The 22,932-nt window shown below is 34.9% G+C and overlaps 1 protein-coding gene across 1 annotated transcript; it reads right to left on the bottom strand.

Annotated features, from left to right (window-relative positions):
* Positions 1–14,609: 14,609 nt before the first annotated feature.
* LOC142233688 (uncharacterized) lies at positions 14,610–15,470 on the bottom strand. Its single transcript, XM_075304690.1, has 2 exons — positions 15,289–15,470; positions 14,610–15,165 (listed from the first exon to the last, which is right to left on the bottom strand). The coding sequence occupies exons 1-2, from the start codon at positions 15,468–15,470 to the stop codon at positions 14,610–14,612; spliced, it is 738 nt and encodes a 245-aa protein (XP_075160805.1).
* Between the last annotated feature and the right edge of the window lie 7,462 nt (positions 15,471–22,932).

Here is a 22,932-nt window from a genome sequence, read left to right on the forward strand (position 1 = left end):
TTCAAATTTCTGAAATTTCTACGAGGTGATGAAAAGAATATTCGATTTTAGATTGCTATAATGATAACAATGTGCTATAACTTTTATATGTTAAATGTGATCGCAAAAAGGTTCTAACAATTAAAGAACAAATCTTTGCATTCATGCCTATTCGCTGGCGAATAACGTCCGTCCGTAATGCCGTCTCTATAAGACGGCATTAATTTTATTAATTTATTAATTGTTATGCCAATATTTGTACAAAATTCATATAAATCTGCAGCACTTTATGTGATTTTTAGGTCGAAAACCTTAGTTGTTAGTACCTTCATTTTTTTGTATTTATTTTCATAATTTATTATGATTTTAAATAAACTAATAATAATAATAATAATTTATGTGATTTGCTGCTGTTAGTCGATATTTTTTTTTGGTGTGCGTGAGAAGGAGAGTGAGACATGTGTTGTATTAACGATACACCATTGCTGTGTCTTAATTAAAATCCAGTGAATTATGACCAATTTGAAATTATGCAAAATTGGATTAAAAAATACCTAAGTCTACTGGTGTATACATGAATAGCTAACAAGAACCCAGCGGGAAAATGTTGAAGGCTTTTTTCGTCAGAGGGCATTGCTTACTGCTTAAACGATCATGTGGTACATTTATACGCATTTCTAGGACTACGAAATAAGAATCGATATCGGTCTTATATCGACTCTTATAAAAACACATAATATTAGGACACTGCTTATCTTTTTATACCCCCCACCATAGGATGGGGGGTATATTAACATTGTCATTCCGTTTGTAACACATCGAAATATTGCTCTAAGACCCCATGAAGTATATATATTCTGGGTCGTGGTGAAATTCTGAGTCGATCTGAGCATGTCCGTCCGTCCGTCCGTCTGTTGAAATCACGCTAACTTCCGAACGAAACAAGCTATCGACTTGAAACTTGGCACAAGTAGTTGTTATTGATGTAGGTCGGATGGTATTGCAAATGGGCCATATCGGTCCACTTTTACGTATAGCCCCCATATAAACGGACGCCCAAATTTGGCTTGCGAGGCCTCTAAGAGAAGCAAATTTTATCCGATCCGGCTGAAATTTGGTACATAGTGTTGGTATATGGTCTCTAACAACCGTGAAAAAATTTGTCCACATCGGTCCATACTTATATATAGCCCCCACATAAACCGATCCCCCGATTTGGCTTGCGAGGCCTCTAAGAGAAGCGAGTTTCATCCGATCCGGCTGAAATTTGGTACATGGTGTTAGTATATGGTCTCTAACAACCATGCAGAAATTGGTCCACATCGGTCCATAATTATATATAGCCCCCATATAAACCGATCCCCCGATTTGGCTTGCGAGGCCTCTAAGAGAAGCGAGTTTCATCCGATCCGGCTGAAATGTGGTACATGGTGTTAGTATATGGTCTCTAATAACCATGCAAAAATTGGTCCACATCGGACCATAATTATATATAGCCCCCATATAAACCCCGATTTGGATTGCGAGGCCTCTAAGAGAAGCAAGTTTCATCCGATCCGGCTGAAATTTGGTACATGGTGTTAGTATATGGTCTCTAACAACCATGCGAAAATTGGTTCACATCGGTCCATAATTATATATAGCTCCCATATAAAGGTTAGGTTAACCTAACCCCATATAAACCGATCACCAGATTTGACCTCCGGAGCCTCTTGGAAGACCAAAATTCGTCTGATTCAGTTGAAATTTGGTACATGGTGTTAATATATGGTCTCAAACTGCCATGCAAAAATTGGTCGAAATCGGTCCATAATTATATAAAGCCCCCATATAAACCGATAAGCAGATTTGATCTCCGGAGCCCCTTGGAAGAGCAAAATTCATCCGATTCGGTTGAAATTTGGTACGTGATGTTAGTATATGGTATCCAACAACCATGCAGGAATTAGTTCATATCAGCCCATAATTATATATAGCACCCATATAAACCGATCCCCAGATTTGACCTCCGGTGCCTTTTGGAAAAGCAAAATTCATCCGATCTGGTTGAAATTTTGTACGTGGGGGTAGTATATGATATTTAACAACCATGCCAAAAGTGGTCCATATCAGTCCATAATCATATATAGCCCCCATATAAACCGATCCCGAGATTTGGTTTTGGAGCCTCTTGGAGGAGCAAATTTCATCCGAGTCAGTTGAAATTTGGTACATTGTGCTAGTATTTATATGACCGTTAACAACCATGCCTAACTAGGTCCATATCCATATAGTTATATATAGCCCTCAGATAAATCGATCCCCAATCACACAACAATTGGTCCATCAATATCATCAATCAAGAATAATTGTATATAGTCCCCATATAAGCGACCCCCATATATCAATTCTGGCTCCCTACGTACCGTGCAATAGCCCATATCGATTCGTAATTATTTGTAGACTTATCTACACATACTTTTTATTTTGTCTAATGTATACCACGTATAGACTAACTCACAATTTAGAAAACGATTTAAGATATCACTACACAAGTAATTCGATTGTGGATGACAGCCTTCGTAGAAGTTTCTACGCAATCCATGGTGGAGGGTACATAAGATTCGGCCTGGCCGAACTTACGGCTGTTTATACTTGTTTACCCTCACCCTTATAATGGGGGCTACACTAACTAACTAAATCGATGTCCGTCTGTTGAAATCATGCTAACTTTCGAACGAAACAAGCTATCGGCTTGAAACTTACACAATTAGTTGTTATTGATGTAGATCCGACAATTTTACACATTACCATATCGTACAATGCTTCTACCACATACAACGAATGTACAAAAATAGAAGGAGGCATCGTAGGAAAGCAAAACTTTGAAGGGCCTTGTTGATGGTAAGATAAGTTTGATGTTTGATCCTTCACACATTTCCCACACAAAGGAATCAAAAATGCCATTGCATACACTCAAAAAAGTTTACTTGGATCCACAGATTTTGACCTTTGCTTGAGGATTATGGTATTGATTACGAGCCAAAGATGCGGCTTCTTTAAAAAAAAAACTTCTTAGCTACCTATCTGGCTTTAAGTTTAGGACCAATAAAATTAAAACTACAATACAGATCTCATTTATTGAATTTTTATATTTTTGTTTTTGTGGAACATTAATAAAGCTATTCACGTCCAAACAAATGCCAATTTAAAAATCCAATTTATAACGGCTACTTCAATGAAAACAAGTAAGGAAAGTCTAAAGTCGGGCGGGGCCGACTATATTATACCCTGCACCAATTTGTAGATCTATATTTTCGATACCATATCACATCCGTCAAATGTGTTGGGTGCTATATATAAAGGTTTGTGCCAAATACATACATTTAAATATCACTCGATCTGGACAGAATTTGATAGACTTCTACAAAATATATAGTCAAAAAATATGGGAAACATTTAAATCTGAAGCAATTTTAAGGAAACTTCGCAAAAGTTTATTTATGATTTATCGCTCGATATATATGTATTAGAAGTTTAGGAAAATTGGAGTCCTCTTTTCGACTAAGCAGTGACGATTTTACAAGGAAAATATTGGTATTTTGACCATTTTTGTCGAAATCAGAAAAACATATATAGGGGAGCTATATCTAAATCTGAACCAATTTCAAACAAAATTTGGCACGCATAGCTACAATGCTAATTCTACTCCCTATGCAAAATTTCAACTAAATCGGAGTAAAAAAATTGGTCTCTGTGGTCATATGAGTGTAAATCGGGCGAAAGCTATATATGGGAGCTATATCTAAATCTGAACCGATTTGAACCAAATTAGGTACAGACAGTTGAAATGTTAATTCTACTTCCTCTGCAAAATTTCAAGTAAATCGAAGTAAAATTTTGGCCACTGTGGTCATATGCGTGTAAATCGGGCGAACGATATATATATAGGAGCTATATCTAATTCTTAACCGATTTCAATAAAATTTGGCACACTTGACTACACTATAATTGTACTCCTAGTGCAAAATTTCTTACTCTGGCTTCTCGGACAATATTAGTCCATATCGGGCTAATATGGTTCCAAAATCAATAGGGTTCTATTCTGAGCCAAAGCACATACTTGTGCCAAATTTTAAGTCGATTGGACTAAAATTGCGACCTAGACTTTGATTTCAAAAATGTGTTCACAGACAGACGGACATGGCTATATCGACTCAGGAGCCCACCCTGAGCATTTTTGCCAAAGACACCATGTGTCTATCTCGTCTCCTTCTGGGTGTTGCAAACATATGCACTAACTTATAATACCTTGTTCCACAGTGTGGCGCTGGGTATAAAAAGCGAATTTTACAGGAAACAATTTCAATGTTTTTTTTTGGAATTTCTCAAAACCCGTATAAGATATAAATTCACTTTTTCGGTCTTACAATCATGTTTATTGTACGTACGAATTCCAAATAGTGATAATAGAATATGGCTACAAATTACTTCGACCATTTTAGAAGAAGGAAAGCTTTATGGCCATTTTGGATTGGAAATTTTTAAAACTTTAATCACAGGCTACGTACAATATTAACCATAACGTTTGATAGAAGTGTCCAATAAATTCGAACTTTTGGCAGGATTTAATTCACATCAATCCGAATCCAAATCCGAAAAACAACGAACTCCATCAAAAAATGCTAAGTCGTCTTAGCGTACTCTGGAATGAGGGCATCGATATAAGTATCCTAATTTTAATTTTATTGATTCCAGATTTAAATCCAGATGGGTCGCCATAAATTGTTTTTATTTTAACCCTTTCGACCCCGAATTTTTATAGATATCGCTAAAAAAAAAATGTATGTTCTTAATTATGTTTAAGTCATTTAAGAAGCGTCTAGCCAAAATTTCGGGTCGCCACGCCCATTCGTTTGGGCGGTAGAGAATGTTGCCTGTGGGCAACTTTGGGCAATTGTGGCAATAAAATTGTTTGTTTTGCAATTATAGACGTATTATGTTTTATTGGATTTTTTACATTTTTTGTTGTTATTACAGTAGATGTATACTAAGATGTGCGCGCGAGTGAAATTTCACTTACGCTCACGCGCATTCGCGAAGAAATATTTATACTCACGCACGCCATGTGGGTAGGAATTCACGTCCACCCAAATTCACGAAATGAAAAATTATACTCGCGCACGCTCCCGCACGAACAAAGTTTATGCCTCACGTTCCTGCATGATTCACCACAATTTTCATAATTCACAACAAATCTCGTGACTCAGGAAAATTTTCAGAACACGAGAATTTGCGTGATTCACGACAAACCTCATGACTCGCTGCAGTTACTGATCAGTAAGTTATATTCATAACTCACGACGGAATCATTAGCAAAATTCAAATATGATTCACAATCAAACAACGGACGCTATTGAAATCTTAAAAGTGATAAAATCCGCGAAGGTGATTAAAATCGGTAAGCTTGAATCGTGAACGTGAATTTGTTTGTGAGTGTGATTTTTTTCTGTCTCTGTCTTAACGTGAATGTGAATTTGATCGTGAACGTCAAGTTTAATCTTGAGCGTAATTTCGGAGAAATTTTACTCACGTAAATCACGAACACAATTTGATTTTTGGCCATGCACGACACATTTTTGTTTAGTCCCGTTCACGCACATTCACAAGATTTAGTTTAAATTTCATTCACGCCTTTTTCGTTCTGAACCCATCTAAAAAACCAAAGTATAGTAAACCGACAATATTCGTGCTAATCCACCAATATGTTTCCAAAAAGGCAGATATCTTTGGCTTCTTCCCTTTTTACGATTCCTTTCAAATTCCTCCTCAGTACATCTTTGCCACATTCCTCCTCACTGGGACATCCCAATCGAAGTTCAAAATTTGTTTAATATCATTGTTTTTCAAACCTTTTTTCTCTAGGTTCCATGTCCAAAAAATATGTAATTTTACTACCACAATTGCCCAAAGTTACCTGTGGGCAACTTTTCAATTTTAAAAATTTCTCACTTGTTGTTTTTTTGCAATTCTAAGATTTGACTACCACAAATATTTTATTTGATATGTACTACAACGAATTTAATAAAAACTTTCAATACTTTTGTTGTAATTTTTGAAAAAAATGTCATTTATAAAAACCGTTTCCCAAATTCGCAAATACTTTTTTCTTGAGGCACGTGCATATTAATGAAAAAATGTTTGCTAATTGACAACCAAATTAACTGATTTTTCATTAAACTTGAAGAAAACACTTGTAGCTTTCGATACCTCTACAGTGTTATGAAAAAAAACAACGCTGACAGTGAGTCTCAAAACACAAAAAGTTGCCCACAGGCAACTTTAGGGTCGAAAGGTTAAAGAATCCGCATCATTGGCCAAAGTCCTTAGAGGAAGGTCAAAATCTCTGGATGCTTTATTTATTTCTTTGAGTGTAGTTGAGATAAAAAACTGTTACTTATTTTCCACACACTATATTTTTATAACCTGGGCCACACTGTGGAACAGGGTATTATAAGTTAGTGCATATGTTTGCAACACCCAGAAGGAGAAGAGATAGACACATGGTGTCTTTGGCAAAAATGCTCAGGGTGGGCTCCTGAGTCGATATAGCCATGGCCGTTTGTCCGTTAACACATTTTTGTAATCAAAGTCTAGTTCGCAGTTTTAGTCCAATCGACTTCAAATTTGACACAAGTATGTGTTTTGGCTCAGAATAGAACCCTACTAATTTTGGAAGAAATCGGTGCAGATTTAGATATAGCTCCCATATATATTTCGCCGGATGTTGACTTATATGGCCCCAGAAGCCAGAGTTTTACCCTAATTTGCTTAAAATTTTGCACAAGTAGAACAATTAGTACTATAGTCAAGTGTGCCAAATTTTATTGAAATCGGTTCGGATTTAGATATAGCTCCCATATATATCGTTCGCCCGATTTACACTCATTTGCCCACAGAGGCCAATTTTTTGCTCCGATTTAGTTGAAATTTTGCACAGGGAGTAGAATTAGCATTGTAGTTATGCGTGCCAAATTTGGTTGAAATCGGTTCAGATTTAGATATAGCTCCCATATATAGCTTTCGCCCGATTTACACTCATATGACCACAGAGGCCAATTTTTTGCTCCGATTTAGTTGAAATTTTGCACAGGGAGTAGAATTAACATTGTAGCTATGCGTGCCAAATTTGGTTGAATTCGGTTCAGATTTAGATATAGCTCTCATATATATGTTTTTCTGATTTCGACAAAAATGGTCAAAATACCATACATTTTCATTGTAAAATCGCCACTGCTTAGTCGAAAAGTTGTAAAAATGACTCTAATTTTCCTAAAATTCTAATACATATATATCGTTCTATAAACCATTAATAAACTTTTGTGAAGTTTCCTTAAAATTGCTTCAGATTTAAATGTTTCCCATATTTTTTACTAACATTGTGTTCCACCCTAGTGCATTAGCCGACTTAAATTTTGAGTCTATATATTTTGTAGAAGTCGATCAAATTCTGTCCAGATCGAGTGATATTTAAATGTATGTATTTGGCACAAACATTTATATATAGCACCCAACACGGATGTTATATGGTATCGAAAATTTTGATCTACAAAGTGGTGCAGGGTATAATATTTATAGTCAGCCCCGCCCGACTTTAGACTTTCCCTACTTGTTTACTCATATCTCTTCCACGCTTACAATTCAGTTCATGGTAATGCTGCAAGGAAATACTTTCCTATAGGACATGTCCTTGGGAAATTAGTCAAGATTTCCATTTAATAGTAATTACTTGCCAATTTTGTACTATGTTACCTCCAACATAATTTGGTAATGAAAGTTTTGCTGGAATACAAAGATTGGAAAGAAAAACAGTTGAAACAATAGAATATATTCCAGAATTTTCGTACCATTTCGAGAAGGTAAATATAGGATGTGTGTCATTGCATGGAAAAGAAAAACGAACACGTCTATGGTTTTAGGATAAATATGTTGTTATTTTGTAGTGAATTTTTCAGATATACATATGTCTGAAGGCCTGCAAGAAGGCATTCTACATCATAACATTCAACTCTGGGTTAATACAAACTTGTATGTATAATAATGCATTGAATAATATTTGATAGTTTTATGGAGTGATTTCTGAAATTTCTGATTTTGGAATCAGTAAATTGTGAGACTTTATATTGAACGTATATATAAGGAAGTTCATGCAAATAAGGGCTTTTAAAGAGGCACATCAAAAAGAACCGCCACATATAGACTTTACCATACTCTTAATTGTATAAAGGCACGCTCTAAATATGTTTGCGACAAATATATATATTTTTTATATAATTTATTTAATCAAAGATCATACCCCTAATCAATTGTTCACCTCTTTCAAAAGCCCTATCCGAACGTCTCTGTAAGTACACAGGAAAAAATATCATGAACATTTTTCAAATTAAAATTTTAATTAAGTTTTAAAAAATATTCAATTAAAACTAATTAATAGATTCAACAATTTTTGTAATTGAAACAATCACAAAAATTAGTTGTATCAAATAAGTTTTTAATTCGATCAATTTAATTGACTTTGGTTATTGATACTGTAATTTCTGTGATTGAAGACATTTCAATTAAAAAGTAATACAATCAATTTATTTCGTGATTGAAGACAAAAATATTTTTTGTGTGTACGTTATTATTGGACGGGAAACACGTAACAAGTTGGTGGCAACCATATTATTGTCTGGGTACTCATGAAGGGTCTATTAGCCTCACTGAAAAATATTTTATACTTTCTCGGTGTAATAAAAAATTTTTTGCGATTAGGATCCACACAATGTCCCCCCGCAGATAATGGCCGTTATTCAATATCCAATTATCGATGAAGTTGTCGTAGAAAAATAGTAGTAGAAGTTTCTGTGACGACTTAGTTGGCATATTATATCCAATCCATGATTCATTTCTAGTTTGTATGAATGATGGATGGCTTCTATGGATAAGGTCAATCAACCATTGTTATGGACTAAAGTCTATAAGAATGGAAAGAATTTTGTGGAATTAATGACAACATCAGGCAATCATGTTAAATTTCTGAATCGAATGAAAAAAAGAAGAAATCTTGCAAATCAACATAGACTAAAGGAATATCTATTGGGCTAGGTCAGTTTGAATAAATATTTCAATGAACTGATGGAATTTCAAATAAAGAGAAAAAAACACACACACAAATGGTGAATACAAACATGTGATATCAAACCATCATCAATGAATGTGGTCAACTGATACAGTGAACATTTGGTATAAAGTTAACGCAAAACTTATCTCAGAATATGAGAAAATATTAATAAAAACAAGTAAATACGGACCAAAGTTCGGCCAGGCCGAATCTTATGTGCACTGAGAAAGATATTCTCGTGATGTTAAAGATTTTATGTCTTTAAAATACGAATGCAAATTTTGCTTAGCATGGGAGCCACCGTGGAGCATTGGTTAGCATGCCCGCCTTGCATACACAAGGTCGTGGCTTCGATTCCTGTATCGACCGAACACCAAAAAGTTTTTCAGCGGTGGATTATCCCACCTCAGTAATGGTGGTAACATTTCTGAGTGTTTCAAAGCTTCTCTAAGTGGTTTCACTGCAATAAGGTCCCTTGTCATTGAGCTTAACATGGAATCGGGCAGCACTCAGTGGTAAGAGAGAAGTTCACCAATGTGGTATCACAATGGACTAAATAGTCTAAGTGAGCCTGATACATCGGGCTGCCACCTAACCTAACTAACCTATGGTTGAATGTTTCCTTAATGCCAAAAAAAAGAAAAAAAAACTTTAAGCCGAAGATGCTAAATCCTCAAAATAAGTCTTAGCCTCTATTTGAAGCGTTTTTATCTTACATATATAAAGGTTCATTATTTCAGTGCATTTAAGGACGTTTTTTTTTTAATATAAAATGTGTTTCTTTACTTTAAGGAAAATTTGCCTTAGTTCAAAGACATTCGACTTTACCGGAATTTGCCAAAATTTGTATCCTAAATTTAATAGACTAAAAAAAGCATGCCGGGTTCCAAAAATTTTGTCTTTACATTAACAATTTTGGTATTGATTCCGAGCCAAAGAAGCGGAGAATTCAAGTAAGGATATTTTTAGGACTCAATTCTATTTTAAATTTGGGTTTTGTGTATTTGATTATAGGAAGCAAATTTTAATTGTTCCACCATAGGATGGAGGGTATATAAACTTTGTCATTCCGTTTGTACCACATCGAAATATTGCTCTAAGACCCCATAAAGTATATATATTCTGTGACGTGGTGAAATTCTGAGTCGATCTAAGAATGTCCGTCCGTCCGTCTGTTGAAATCACGCTAACTTTCGAACGAAACAAGCTATCGACTTGAAACTTGGCACAAGTAGTTGTTATTGATGTAGGTCGTATGCTATTGCCAATGGGCCATATCGGTCCACTTTTACGTATAGCCCCCATATAAACGGACCCTCAGATTTGGCTTGCGGAGCTCCTAAGAGAAGCATATTTCATCCGATGCTGCTAAAATTTGGTACATAGTGTTGGTATATGGTCTTTAAAAACCATGCAAAAATTGGTTCACATCGGTCCATAATTATATGTAGCTCCCATATAAACCGATTCCCAGATTTGGCTTGCGGAGCCTCAAAGAGAAGCAAATTTCATCCTATCCTGCTGAAATTTGGTACATGATGGTGGTATATGGTCTCTAACAACCATGCAACATGCAAAAATTGGTCCACATCGGTCCATAATTATATATAGCCCCCATATCAACCGAACCCCATATTTGGCTAGCGGAGCCTCAAAGAGAAGCAAATTTCATCCGATCCGGCTGAAATTTGGTACATAGTGTTGGTATATGGTCTCTAACAACCATGTAAAAATTGGTCCACATCGGTCCATAATTATATATAGCCCCCATATAAACCGAACCCCAGATTTGGCTTGCGGAGCCTCTAAGAGAAGAAAATTTCATCCGATCCGGTTGAAATTTGGAACATGGTGTTAGTATATGGTCTCTAATAACCGGGCGAGAATTGGTCCATATTAGTCTATAACTATATATAGCCCACATATAAACCGTTCTCCAGATGTGAACTCCGGAGCCTCTTGGAGGAGCAAAATTCATCCGATCCGGTTCAAATTTGGAACGTGGTGTTAGTATATGGCCGCTAACAACCATACCAAAATTGATCCATATCGGTCTATAGTTATATAGTCGATCCCACTCACACAAAAATTGGTCCATATCGGTTCATAATCATGGTTGCCCCTCGAGCCAAAATGAATCTACCAATATTTTATTTGTATAGAAAATTTTGTCAACATTTTATTTCTATAGAAAATTTTGTTAAAATTTTATTTCTTTATAAAATTTTGTTAAAATTATCTATTAAAAATTATCTATTAATCATGTTCCTTAATCTAAATCTGTCCATAAAGCTCGATTAATAATTGTAAAATTAGTTATAATGCATTTGGACGTTAATTGCCTGTTTCGGTATCAGGCTAATTTGAAATATAATTTTGTTAAAATTTTATTTCTATAGAAAATTTTGTCCAAACTTTATTTCTATAGAAAATTTTGTCAAAATTTTATTTCTATAAAAAATTTTGTCAAACAGAATTATATACATATGTATTTAATCGGTCTTTTTTAATTTAATAAAGGGTGATTCTTTTGAGGTTAGGATTTTCATGCATTAGTATTTGACAGATCACGTGGGATTTCAGACATGGTGTCAAAGAGAAAGATGCTCAGTATGCTTTGACATTTCATCATGAATAGACTTATTAACGAGCAACGCTTGAAAATCATTGAATTTTATTACCAAAATCAGTGGCAGAAAATCCGCTTTTTTATCGACAAATTTTGTTCAGCGATGAGGCTCATTTCTGGTTGAATGGCTACGTAAATAAGCAAAATTGCCGCATTTGGAGTGAAGAGCAACCAGAAGCCGTTCAAGAACTGCCCATGCATCCCGAAAAATGCACTGTTTGGTGTGGTTTGTACGCTGGTGGAATCATTGGACCGTATTTTTTCAAAGATGCTGTTGGACGCAACGTTACGGTGAATGGCGATCGCTATCGTTCGATGCTAACAAACTTTTTGTTGCCAAAAATGGAAGAACTGAACTTGGTTGACATGTGGTTTCAACAAGATGGCGCTACATGCCACACAGCTCGCGATTCTATGGCCATTTTGAGGGAAAACTTCGGAGAACAATTCATCTCAAGAAATGGACCGGTAAGTTGGCCACCAAGATCATGCGATTTGACGCCTTTAGACTATTTTTTGTGGGGCTACGTCAAGTCTAAAGTCTACAGAAATAAGCCAGCAACTATTCCAGCTTTGGAAGACAACATTTCCGAAGAAATTCGGGCTATTCCGGCCGAAATGCTCGAAAAAGTTGCCCAAAATTGGACTTTCCGAATGGACCACCTATGACGCAGCCGCGGTCAACATTTAAATGAAATTATCTTCAAAAAGTAAATGTCATGGACCAATCTAACGTTTCAAATCAAGAACCGATGAGATTTTGCAAATTTTATGCGTTTTTTTTTAAAAAAAAGTTATCAAGCTCTTAACAAATCACCCTTTATATACCACGTATGGGCTTACTTACAATTTAGAAGACGGTGTTAGTAGGTTCTAAAATACCTTGCCATCGGCAAGCGTTACTGCAACTCAAGTAATTCGATTGTGGATGTCAGTGTTTAGAAGAAGTTTTTACGCAATCCATGGTGGAGTGTGAATAAGCTTCGGCCTGACCGAACTTACGGCCGTATATAATTGTTTCAAATTTATTTTCTTCATGTGCCATCAAAGTCTCTTAAAACGAGTTAACGACAACTTTATTTTCCAAATCCAGACTCGACTTCCAGTAGAATTTATGCTTTGTTTCAAGGAAAAAACGTCTTTAGAATAAATTGCTGAAAAACATGTCCTATTTTTATACGATTTTTTGTTTGTAGTCAAGATGCTTAAAGACAACAAACTCAATGATAATTACATTAATTTTAAAGAAATTTTCTGGATTATTAAAGCCAAGTTGACCTTAGCCCAAAAAAAATTCTTTCATGTTATGATACCCATTTTTAAGTCAAATCACTTAATTATAAGGACAATACGACTTCATTGAAAAGTTTATCGACTTTTGGATAAGGAAAAATATGTTATATTAGAGAAAAATGTCTTCAATGCTAAGAAAAATCTGCATTCGTATTTTAAGGACATGAAATCTTTGCCCTCACAACATTATTTTTTTTTTCAGTGTAAAAAATATTTTTGAAGCAACGATTAAAAATTTGTCCTCAATATTTTGAAAATGGTACATCCTAAAATTTAAGTTCCGTCATCTATAATATCACGTAACAATTTTTTCAGTGTAGAAGGTTAAGTTTTAATAAAGCTTCGACTTGTGTAAATGTCGCTCGATTTGTCCAAATATTGCCTCGAAACCCCAGCTGGCCACCTATCTTGGCGAGATGTAACCCCAATTCTTGTTAAATCGCCTCTCACACTGAAAAAAATATTGTCGTGAGTTCAAAGATTTCATGTCTTTAAAATACGAATGCAAATTTTTCTTAGCATAGAAGACGCATTTCTCTAGTATAAAGTTTTTTTTCCTTGACCAAAGGTCGATAAACTTTTCAATGAAGTCGTATTGTCCTTATAATTAAGTGATTTGATTTAAAAATGGATATCATAACATGAAAGAAAAAATGTTTGGGCTAAGGTCAACTTGACTTTAATAATTTAGAAAAAATCTTTAAATTTAATGAAATTGTCTTTAAATTTGTTGTCTTTTTGCATCTTGACTACAAAGCAAAAAATCGTTCAAATATAGGACATGTTTTTCAACACTTTATTTTAAAGACGTTTTTTACTTGAAACACAACATAATTTCTACTAGAATTCGAGTCTTAATTTGGAAAATAAAGTCGTCGTTAACTTGTTTTTAAAGGACTTTGATAGCATATGAAGAAAAAAAGCTGAAAAATCGAAAAATTAAAATTTGCTTCCTAGAAGCAAGTACACAAAACCCGATTTTAAAAGAGAATTGTGTCTTAAAAGAATCCTTACTTGTATTCTCCGCTTCTTTGGCTCGGAATCAAAACCAAATTTTTTAAAGTAAAGACAAAATCTTTGGAACCGGGTATGCTTTTTTTTCAGTGCATAAATAGCAACAATTGTAAAAATGCCTCAAAATTTACTTTGCCTTTAATACGTCTCGCCTGATTAATTATAAAAGCACAATTGCATAAAAGCTTTAAATATATATTTTTTTACAAACATTGAGTTTCGTCCCAGATGCGATAAAAATTTTGTCCACTTTTTTTTATAAGCCTTTATACAACTCTTAGACGCTTGACTTTGTTAGATATAGAGCCATAAGGATCTATATATGCATCCATTGACTGAAATAATCAAACCGGTATTATTAATAGTAAGAATCGACCCTCGTATTGATATTCGTTTTCTTATGTGCGTCAAAAAAAAACACCATGGGGGGCTTGGGCATAAAAAAACGCAAATTCATTTCAAAATATTCAACAAATTATCATTTTTTATTATACACTAAATAACTAACAACAATAACAATAACAAACTTAAATATATTTGCATTGAACTGCGTTAATGTCTAATCCGGAAAACGGAAGCAGGCAAATAGCTGGCGCCAGGTGCTGAAGCAGAGTGTTGGGGAATTGGAGCTTGAGAAGCAAAATTTAGAGATGTGGCAACGCCACCATCAATGTTTTCGGATTTTCCACCCAAAGCATCGTATTGACCTTGAATGGCTTTTTGGGCATTGACAGCATCTTCGGGAGTACGGTATTTAACGAAGTGTACATCGGGTTTGTTGTTGGAATTGGCGTTCTCAGCATTCAATTTGTTGGCCAAGGCAGCAAGATCGGCTTGCTTGTTGAGGACATAGATGTCGGTGTGCTGTTCGGCAGCAGATTTGGCCAAAGCCAAAGCAGCCTCTTCCAATCCATGGTTGTCGGGGCCCTTGACGAACACAACACGGAGACCTTGTTTCACGGAGTTGGCAAATTGGTTGGTGGCCTGAGGATCCAGGAATTCTTCATCATCAGCTGTGTAGGTAATGAATTGCTTTTCAATTTCACCCTGTGGGGCAAAGGCAGGAGCTTCGTGTGAACTTTGGCCATCGAAAGAAGAGGGCCCATTGCTGGCACCACCAAATGAGCTAGGTTGACTGTCGAAGGATGAAGGACTGCTTCCAGATCCAAATGAGGAAGGAGCAAAATTGGAACCACTGCCAAATGATCCTTGTTGACCTCCAAAAGATGACGAATGTCCAAAGTCGGATCCTGATCCTGAATTACTGTATGAAGGAGCAGCCAAGCCGCCGGAACTACCACCACCCGGGGTAAACGATAATCCAGAGTTCGAGTGACCCACTGGATGGTAGTTATAGCCTAATTTATCAGCACAGGCAACAGCAACCAGGCAAAGGACTACAAAGGCACGCATTGTTATGTCTTCAACTTTGTGATGATTGTCCACCGAAAAGATATGCAAGTTTTGTTATGACCCATTATCCGTCTAGATCATTCGTTTTTATACAACTTCTGCTTAACCATGCACCTCAGCGCATCACCTCAGTTTTGACAAAATTATGAATTTTTATGAAAAATATTCAAATGTTTAGTACGTTTAATATTTTAATTTAATCATTTCATAGTGCATAAATGCTAAACAAAACGGAAATCGGAAGTTCTAGAAAAACAATTTATACAGAATTTAATATTCTAAAAATTTTAAGCCTTTGAAATATTTGAATATTTTGAAAAACAGGTGTCAATCATTTATTCAAAAAAAATATTTACTTACTATTTCGTTCATAAAAATATTAATATTAATATATATTAATTTTCTTAAATTTATGATTGTATATTACGATGTGGATTTTTTTTATAAGCTGGGGTCAATGAATTCTAGCTCGTAAAATTATTAAATATCATGCAAATAAATTTAAAGAATAAAATTTCTCTAAGACAAAATGCAAAGAAGAAAGCTAAAATAACTCATTGAGGGCGTTGCTTTATTTCATGATTAAAATTCAAAAACTTGATGGAAGTTAATCTCTGGCAAATTAGTTAAGCGCCCTAGTGAATAAAAGAAATATGTTTGGAAAATAGAATTGATGGGTGAGAGTTCAAATGTGTAGACCAGGACCAAACACAATATGCTTCCGAAATAAAGCGATAACCTAGTGGATAAAATTTGCTATACTACTGGGACAGAAATCGCAGAGGATTTAGTCATAATGCCTTCTGTTCCTCTCTCAGTGATTCTGGCGATAGTTTTGTGTGTTTCAAAGCTTTTCTAAGTGGGAAACCACGTAATGTGAAAAGACTTTCGGGCTCAAATATCATTTTTCGATATTTGGTTCGAGAGAAGGTCTTTCTTTTGCCCGACATTTTGAAAATTGAAGAAATTTTCAACCATTTTTTTGAAATTTCAGAAAAAGAGACAATACGTCTCTGCACAAAAAACGCCTAATTAGTTTTTAAATATTTCATCGGGGAAGGGACGTCCCTTTTGTAAACAATAGAACGAAATCTAAAGTTTGGTCAGGGAGGGGACTTTCTTTTGCCCTACAATTTGAAACCAGTTAAACAAAATGAATATAAGCGGAAAGAGAACAAAATTTGTTCACATAGGTATTTAATCTAACATTTTATCAAACTCCTAATAGACTAACTTAGAGGGCAAGGTTAAGAGCATACATTATGGTCTTCAAATGGTCGACAAAACCATCATGTGCAGTACGACAGTGGATCTACCCATACGCGACGTCTTGAGAGGATCGACGCTTTGGTATTTTTTGTTCCAGCCCTACTCACCAAAATGGCCCAGGCGAAACATCGTCTTGAGATGATCTTCACTTAGTGCCAACCTTATTTTCCAAAATGCCCTAGGCGCAAAATCCAACGGATTTAGATCCAGGGATTTTGGTCCGTGATGCCAGGAAGTTTTTGACAATTCTCTACGCAGCTCCTAAAAATTCCCTTTTTGCCCACGCCCAAAATTTTTTTCATATGGTAAAAAATTACTAAATTCAAAAAAATATGACATGAAAGTAATAAATATTTTATATTGAATTCAATTCTTAAAAATTAATGGTAAATTAATGGCAAGGTACTTATCCTTCAATAAAGGATTCAATATATATGAATAATATGAATACTGACAACCTTAATCTGATTTCGAACTTTGCAACATCGTTGCCCATTTTTAACACTACCAACATTTTTCTTGTGGACTTTAATTGCAGCGTGTTTTTTATGTCATATTTTCCACAATCAGTTTTCCAAAATCAATGCACTGCCCAGCAAAAAAAAAATGGAAGTTCTTCTGAAGGCACGACTTTAAAAGCACTTCCAAAAATGTCCTCCCAAGGGTGTTCTTCATTTTAACTACACCGGAAGTTCTTTTAATTAATTTTTTATACCCTCACCATAGGATGGGGGTATATGAACTTTGTCATTCCGTTTGTAACACATCGAAATATTGCTCTAAGAACCCATAAAGTATATATTCTAGGTCGTAGTGAAATTCTGAGTCGATCTAAGCATGTCCGTCCGTCTGAAATCACGCTAACTTCCGAACGAAATAAGTTATCGACTTGAAACTTAGCACAAGTAGTTGTTATTGATGTAGGTAGGATGGTATTGCAAATGGACCATATCGGTCCACTTTTACGTACAGCCCCCAATAAACGGACCCTCAAATTTGGCTTGCGTAGCCTCAAAGATAAGCAAATTGCATCCTGCTGAAATTTGGTACATGATGTTGGTATATGGTCTATAACAACCATGCAAAAATTGGTCCACATCGGTCCAAAATTATATATAGCTCCCATATAAACCGATCCCCAGATTTGGCTTGCGAAGCCTCAAAGAGAAGCCAATTTCATCCGATCTTGCTGAAATTTGGTACATGATGTTGGTATATGGTCTCTAACAACAATGAAAAATTGGTCCACATCGGTTAATAATTAGATATAGCCCCCATATAAACCGATCCCCAGATTTGGCTTGCGGAGCCTCTAAGAGAAGCAAATTTCATCCGATCCGGTTGAAATTTGGAACATGGTGTTAGTATATGGTCTCTAATAACCGTGCGAGAATTTGTCCATATCAGTCTATAACTATATATAGCCCACATATAAAGCGTTCTCCAGATGTGAACTCCGGAGCCTCTTGGAGGAGCAAAATTCATCCGATCCGGTTTAAATTTGGAACGTGGTGTTAGTATATGGCCGCTAACAACCATACCAAAATTGGCCCATATCGGTCTATACACGCAGAGAAGAAACATGATTGTCACAATCATATTCGAAGAGCAAAATAATATGATAGGAGCTATTTTTGCGGCGACCATGTAACATTTTAACCTGCAACCATGTTGGCTCAGTGAGCATGGTTCTAAGAAAAATGTAATTGTCCTCATCTAAAATGTTATTATATTGATAAAAAGAATTTTGTTTGAATGAAAAAACAATGGTCACGATTTAAAATGTTATGGTATTCATTAAAAATGTTTTTCTCCTAGTTAAAAGAACATGGTCACAACCTAAAATGTTTTGATCTTTATGAAAACACTTTTTTCATCGTCGAAAAATGACGCCACTTGAGAAAAGAAAACATAAAATTAACTTTATTTGTTTGTTTTTATTTATTTATAAACTAAATCATTGTTTATTTGTATTTATAATGTCGTTCAAGCAAACATCATATATTTTTACACACTCTATTTTATTTCAATTTCAACAATAAGTAATTATTCCATATTTACTTCGTGCCCATCAAATGTACAAACGCAGACATCATGTAACTGCAAATAAAAATAAATGATACCATATAGCAAAATGCAGAACAAACAAGTATATACGGCCGTAAGTTCGGCCAGGCCGAATCTTATGTACCCTCCACCATGGATTGCGTAGGAACTTCTACTAAAGGCTGTCATCCACAATCGAATTACTTGGGTTGCGATAACACTTGCCGATGGCAAGGTATCGTAAAACTTTTTAACACTGTCTTCTAAATTGTAAGTTAGTCCATAAGGGGTATATATTAAACAAAAAAAAAAGGCCGATTAAGTACGTATATAATTCAGTTTGACAAAATTTTCTATAGAAATAAAATTTTGACAAAATTTTCTATAGAAATAAAAACTTGACAACATTTTCTATAGAAATAAAATGTTGACAAAATTTTCTATGGAAGTAAAATGTTGACAAAATTTTCTATAGCAATAAAATTTTGACAAAATTTTCTATAGAAATAAAATGTTGACAAAATTTTCTATAGAAATAAAATGTTGACAAAATGTTCTATAGAAATAAAATGTTGACAAAATTGTCTATAGAAATAAAATGTTGACAAAATTTTCTACAGAAATAAATTTTTTACAAAATTTTCTATAGAAATAAAATTTTGACAAAATTTTCTATGGTAATAAAATGTTGACAAACATTGCTATAGAAATAAACTTTTTACAAAACTTTCTATAGAAATGAAATTTTGACAAAACTTTCTATAGTAATAAAATTTGACAATTTTTAAATGGCTGTTAGAGGCCATATACTAACGAAATGTACCAAATTTCAACCGCATCGGATGACTTTTGCTCCTCCAAGAGGCTCCGGAGGTCAAATCTGGGGATCGGTTTATATGGGAGCTATATATAATTATGGACCGATAAAGACCAATTTTTGCATGGTTGTTAGAGACCATATACTAACACCGCGTACTAAATTTCAATTGGATCGGATGAATTTTGCTCATCCAAGAGGCTCCAGAGTTCAAATCTGGGGATCGGTTTATATAGGATCTATATATAATTATGGACCGATATGGACCAATTTATGCATGCTTGTTAGAGACCGTATACTAACATCAGGTACCCAATTTCAACTGGATCGGATGAATTTTGCCCCTCCAAGAGGCTCCGGAGGTCAAATCTGGGGATCGGTTTATATGGGAGCTATATATAATTATGGACCGATATGTATCAGTTTTTGCATGGTTGTTAGAGACCATATACTAACACCACGTACCAAATTTCAATCGGGTAGGATGAAGTTTGCTCCTCCAAGAGGCTCCGGAGGTCAAATCTGGGGATCGGTTTATATGGGAGCTATATATATTTATGGACCGATATGGACCAATTTTTGCATGGCTGTTAGAGACCGTATACTAACATCAGGTACCAAATTTCAACTGGATCGGATGAATTTTACCCCTCCAAGAGGCTCCGGAGGTCAAATCTGGGAATCGGTTTATATGGGGGCTATATATAATTATGGACCGATATGGACCAATTTTTGCATGGTTGTTAGAGACCGTATACTTAGACCACGTACCAAATTTCAACCGGATCGGATGAATTTTGCTGCTCCGGAAGGCTCCGCAAGCCAAATTTGGGGATCGGTTTATATGGGGGCTATACGTAAACGTTGGCCGATATGGCCCATTTTCAATACCATCCGACCTACATCAATAACAACTACTTGTGCCAAGTTTCAAGTCGATAGCTAGTTTCGTTCGGAAGTTAGCGTGATTTCCACAGACGGACGGACAGCCGGACAGACGGACGGACGGACGGACATGCTTAGATCGACTCAGAATTTCACCACGACCCAGAATATATATACTTTATGGGGTCTTAGAGCAATATTTCGATGTGTTACATACGGAATGACAAAGTTAATATACCCCCATCCTATGGTGGAGGGTATAAAAACAGGTACATTTTTTGAATTACACTTTCCTTTTTGTGTTCACATAAAACCACGTGCCACTTCTGAATAAATAAATTAACACAAAACACAGTAAATCCGTATTCTCCATCCATTCCAAGAAACAATCAACACACGACTGACGCGCAAAATTAAAATCGTGTGTACCTGCTCAATGTTTTTATAAAATTATTTTTGCTGCAAACAAGTTAAAAAATTGAATGGTCACGAAAAAAATGTAAATGGTCTTTATGGCCATGTAATGGTTCTAGACATGTCTACACTTAATCTATAAAAATACTTTTTTCCCTGTAAAAAAGTAAAAAAATTTAATGGTCAGTTACATGATTTTCCCGACCATTTAATGGTCTCAAATTCTATCATTTAAATGATAGAACATGTTTGCGGTATTTGAGAACCATTCAAATGCTTATTGCCACCATTCATTTTTCTCCGCTCGAAAACTATTTTTACAAAGACAAAATACATGGTTTTCGCGGCAATTACATGCTCTAGATAAGCATTAAATGGATGCGGCAACCATGTCCAAACATGATTTTTCTGTGCGTGTAGTTATACAGCCGATCCCCAATCACACAAAAATTGGTCCATATCGGTTCATAATCATGGTTGCCACTCGAGCCAAAAATAATGTACCAAAATTTTATTTCTAAAGAAAATTTTGTCAAAATTTTATTTCTATAGAAACTTTTCAAAATTTTAGTTCTATAAAAATTTTGTCAAAATTTTTTTTTCTACAGAAAATGTTGTTAAAATTTTATTTCAATAGAAAATTTTGTCAAATTGAATTATATACATATGTATTTAATCGGTCTTTTTTAATTTAATATATACCACGTATGGACTTACTTACAATTTAGAAGACGGTGTTAGGAGGAGGCCATCGGCAAGCGTTACAGCAATCCGAGTAATTCGATTGTGGATGGCTGTGTTTAGAAGAAGTTTCTACGAAATCCATGGTGGAGGGTACATATGCTTCGGCCTGGCCGAACTTACTTTTTTCATTTTAATTTTTTTTTTAAAGGTTAAAAACAGATTAAGAATTAATGCAATGGTAGAATTAATTCAAATTTTGTCGACAAAAATTATAAATCCATTCTAGAAAAATTGCAGATTTTTGAAAATATTTGAGAAAAAGTTTCACACAAGCGTTAAAATGCAGTAAAAATCATAAAAAATATAAAAATTATTTATGTGGCAAAATATCACAACATTTTTTTATTTACATACAAAACACTGAATTCTAATCACACCGTAAGAAGTGATGCGAATTCAGTGCAACGGCTGTAGACAAGCCCATGTTAAATTCATCGCTTCTGCGCCAATTTTGCACCACGTCCGTATCCAAAAAAAGCATTTTCAGTACTTTTTTGGCAACGCTTTTTTTGCTGGGTGGTATTAAAAATCGTCATTTTCGACCCCTTTGGCCTTGGCCAATCCTTTAATTCAACAGTGAGCCAATTTCCACAAAAAGCCTGTTTTCTAAATTTTTCTGGAATGGTTTCATTTTCTTCGCTAGACGACATTTTTCTAAAACATTAAAAACTCTTAGGAATGTAATTTGCCCATAGGTAGTTTTTTTTTTTTATATTAACATCCCGAGTAAAAATTGGGAGATCTAATTTGATATGATTAGATATGAGTAGATCCGAAAATTGTTAAGATCTAATCACAGATCTTGTCATATATGGAATTATATTTAATTATATCTAATTCTAATATTTCTCATCATATCTGGGTAAATCTGCTAGATCTAAAGGGGCAAATTTTGATATCTAATCATATCTAATTAGATCCCCCACTTTTTACACGGAATGGTTAATGCTTCAACTAATTGAATATGAAATTCACATATTCAATTAGCTGAAGCTTTGACTACCATATATTTTGGATCTTAAAATATTTGAAATATTAAGCAAACGTACTATTTTTGTTGCAAAATTTCGTTAACTCTGGAAATTGATCAAACTCCCTAAATTTTTAGAAAAATTAAAAACCTGTCTTTTTTCCCTACGGTTGAAATTTTAGGAAAATCCCTACAAAAAAAGGATTTTCCCTACGCATGCCATCAGTGTTCTTGCACTCAAAAAAGTTTACTTGGATCCAAAGATTTTGACCTTCCCTTAGAGATTTTGGTATTGATTCCGAGCCAAAGATGCGGCT

Source organism: Haematobia irritans, chromosome 1, assembly GCF_050003625.1.
Source record: "Haematobia irritans isolate KBUSLIRL chromosome 1, ASM5000362v1, whole genome shotgun sequence".
Classification (NCBI taxonomy): domain Eukaryota; kingdom Metazoa; phylum Arthropoda; class Insecta; order Diptera; family Muscidae; genus Haematobia; species Haematobia irritans.

Excerpts from the sequence above, each read along its gene's own strand:
- LOC142233688 (XM_075304690.1), bottom strand. The coding sequence starts at position 15,470 with ATGCGTGCCTTTGTAGTCCTTTGCCTGGTTGCTGTTGCCTGTGCTGAT. Across the intron at positions 15,166-15,288 it reads GGATCCGACTTTGGACATTC|CAATGGGCCCTCTTCTTTCG; the intron begins GTCATCTTTTGG and ends TGGTGGTGCCAG.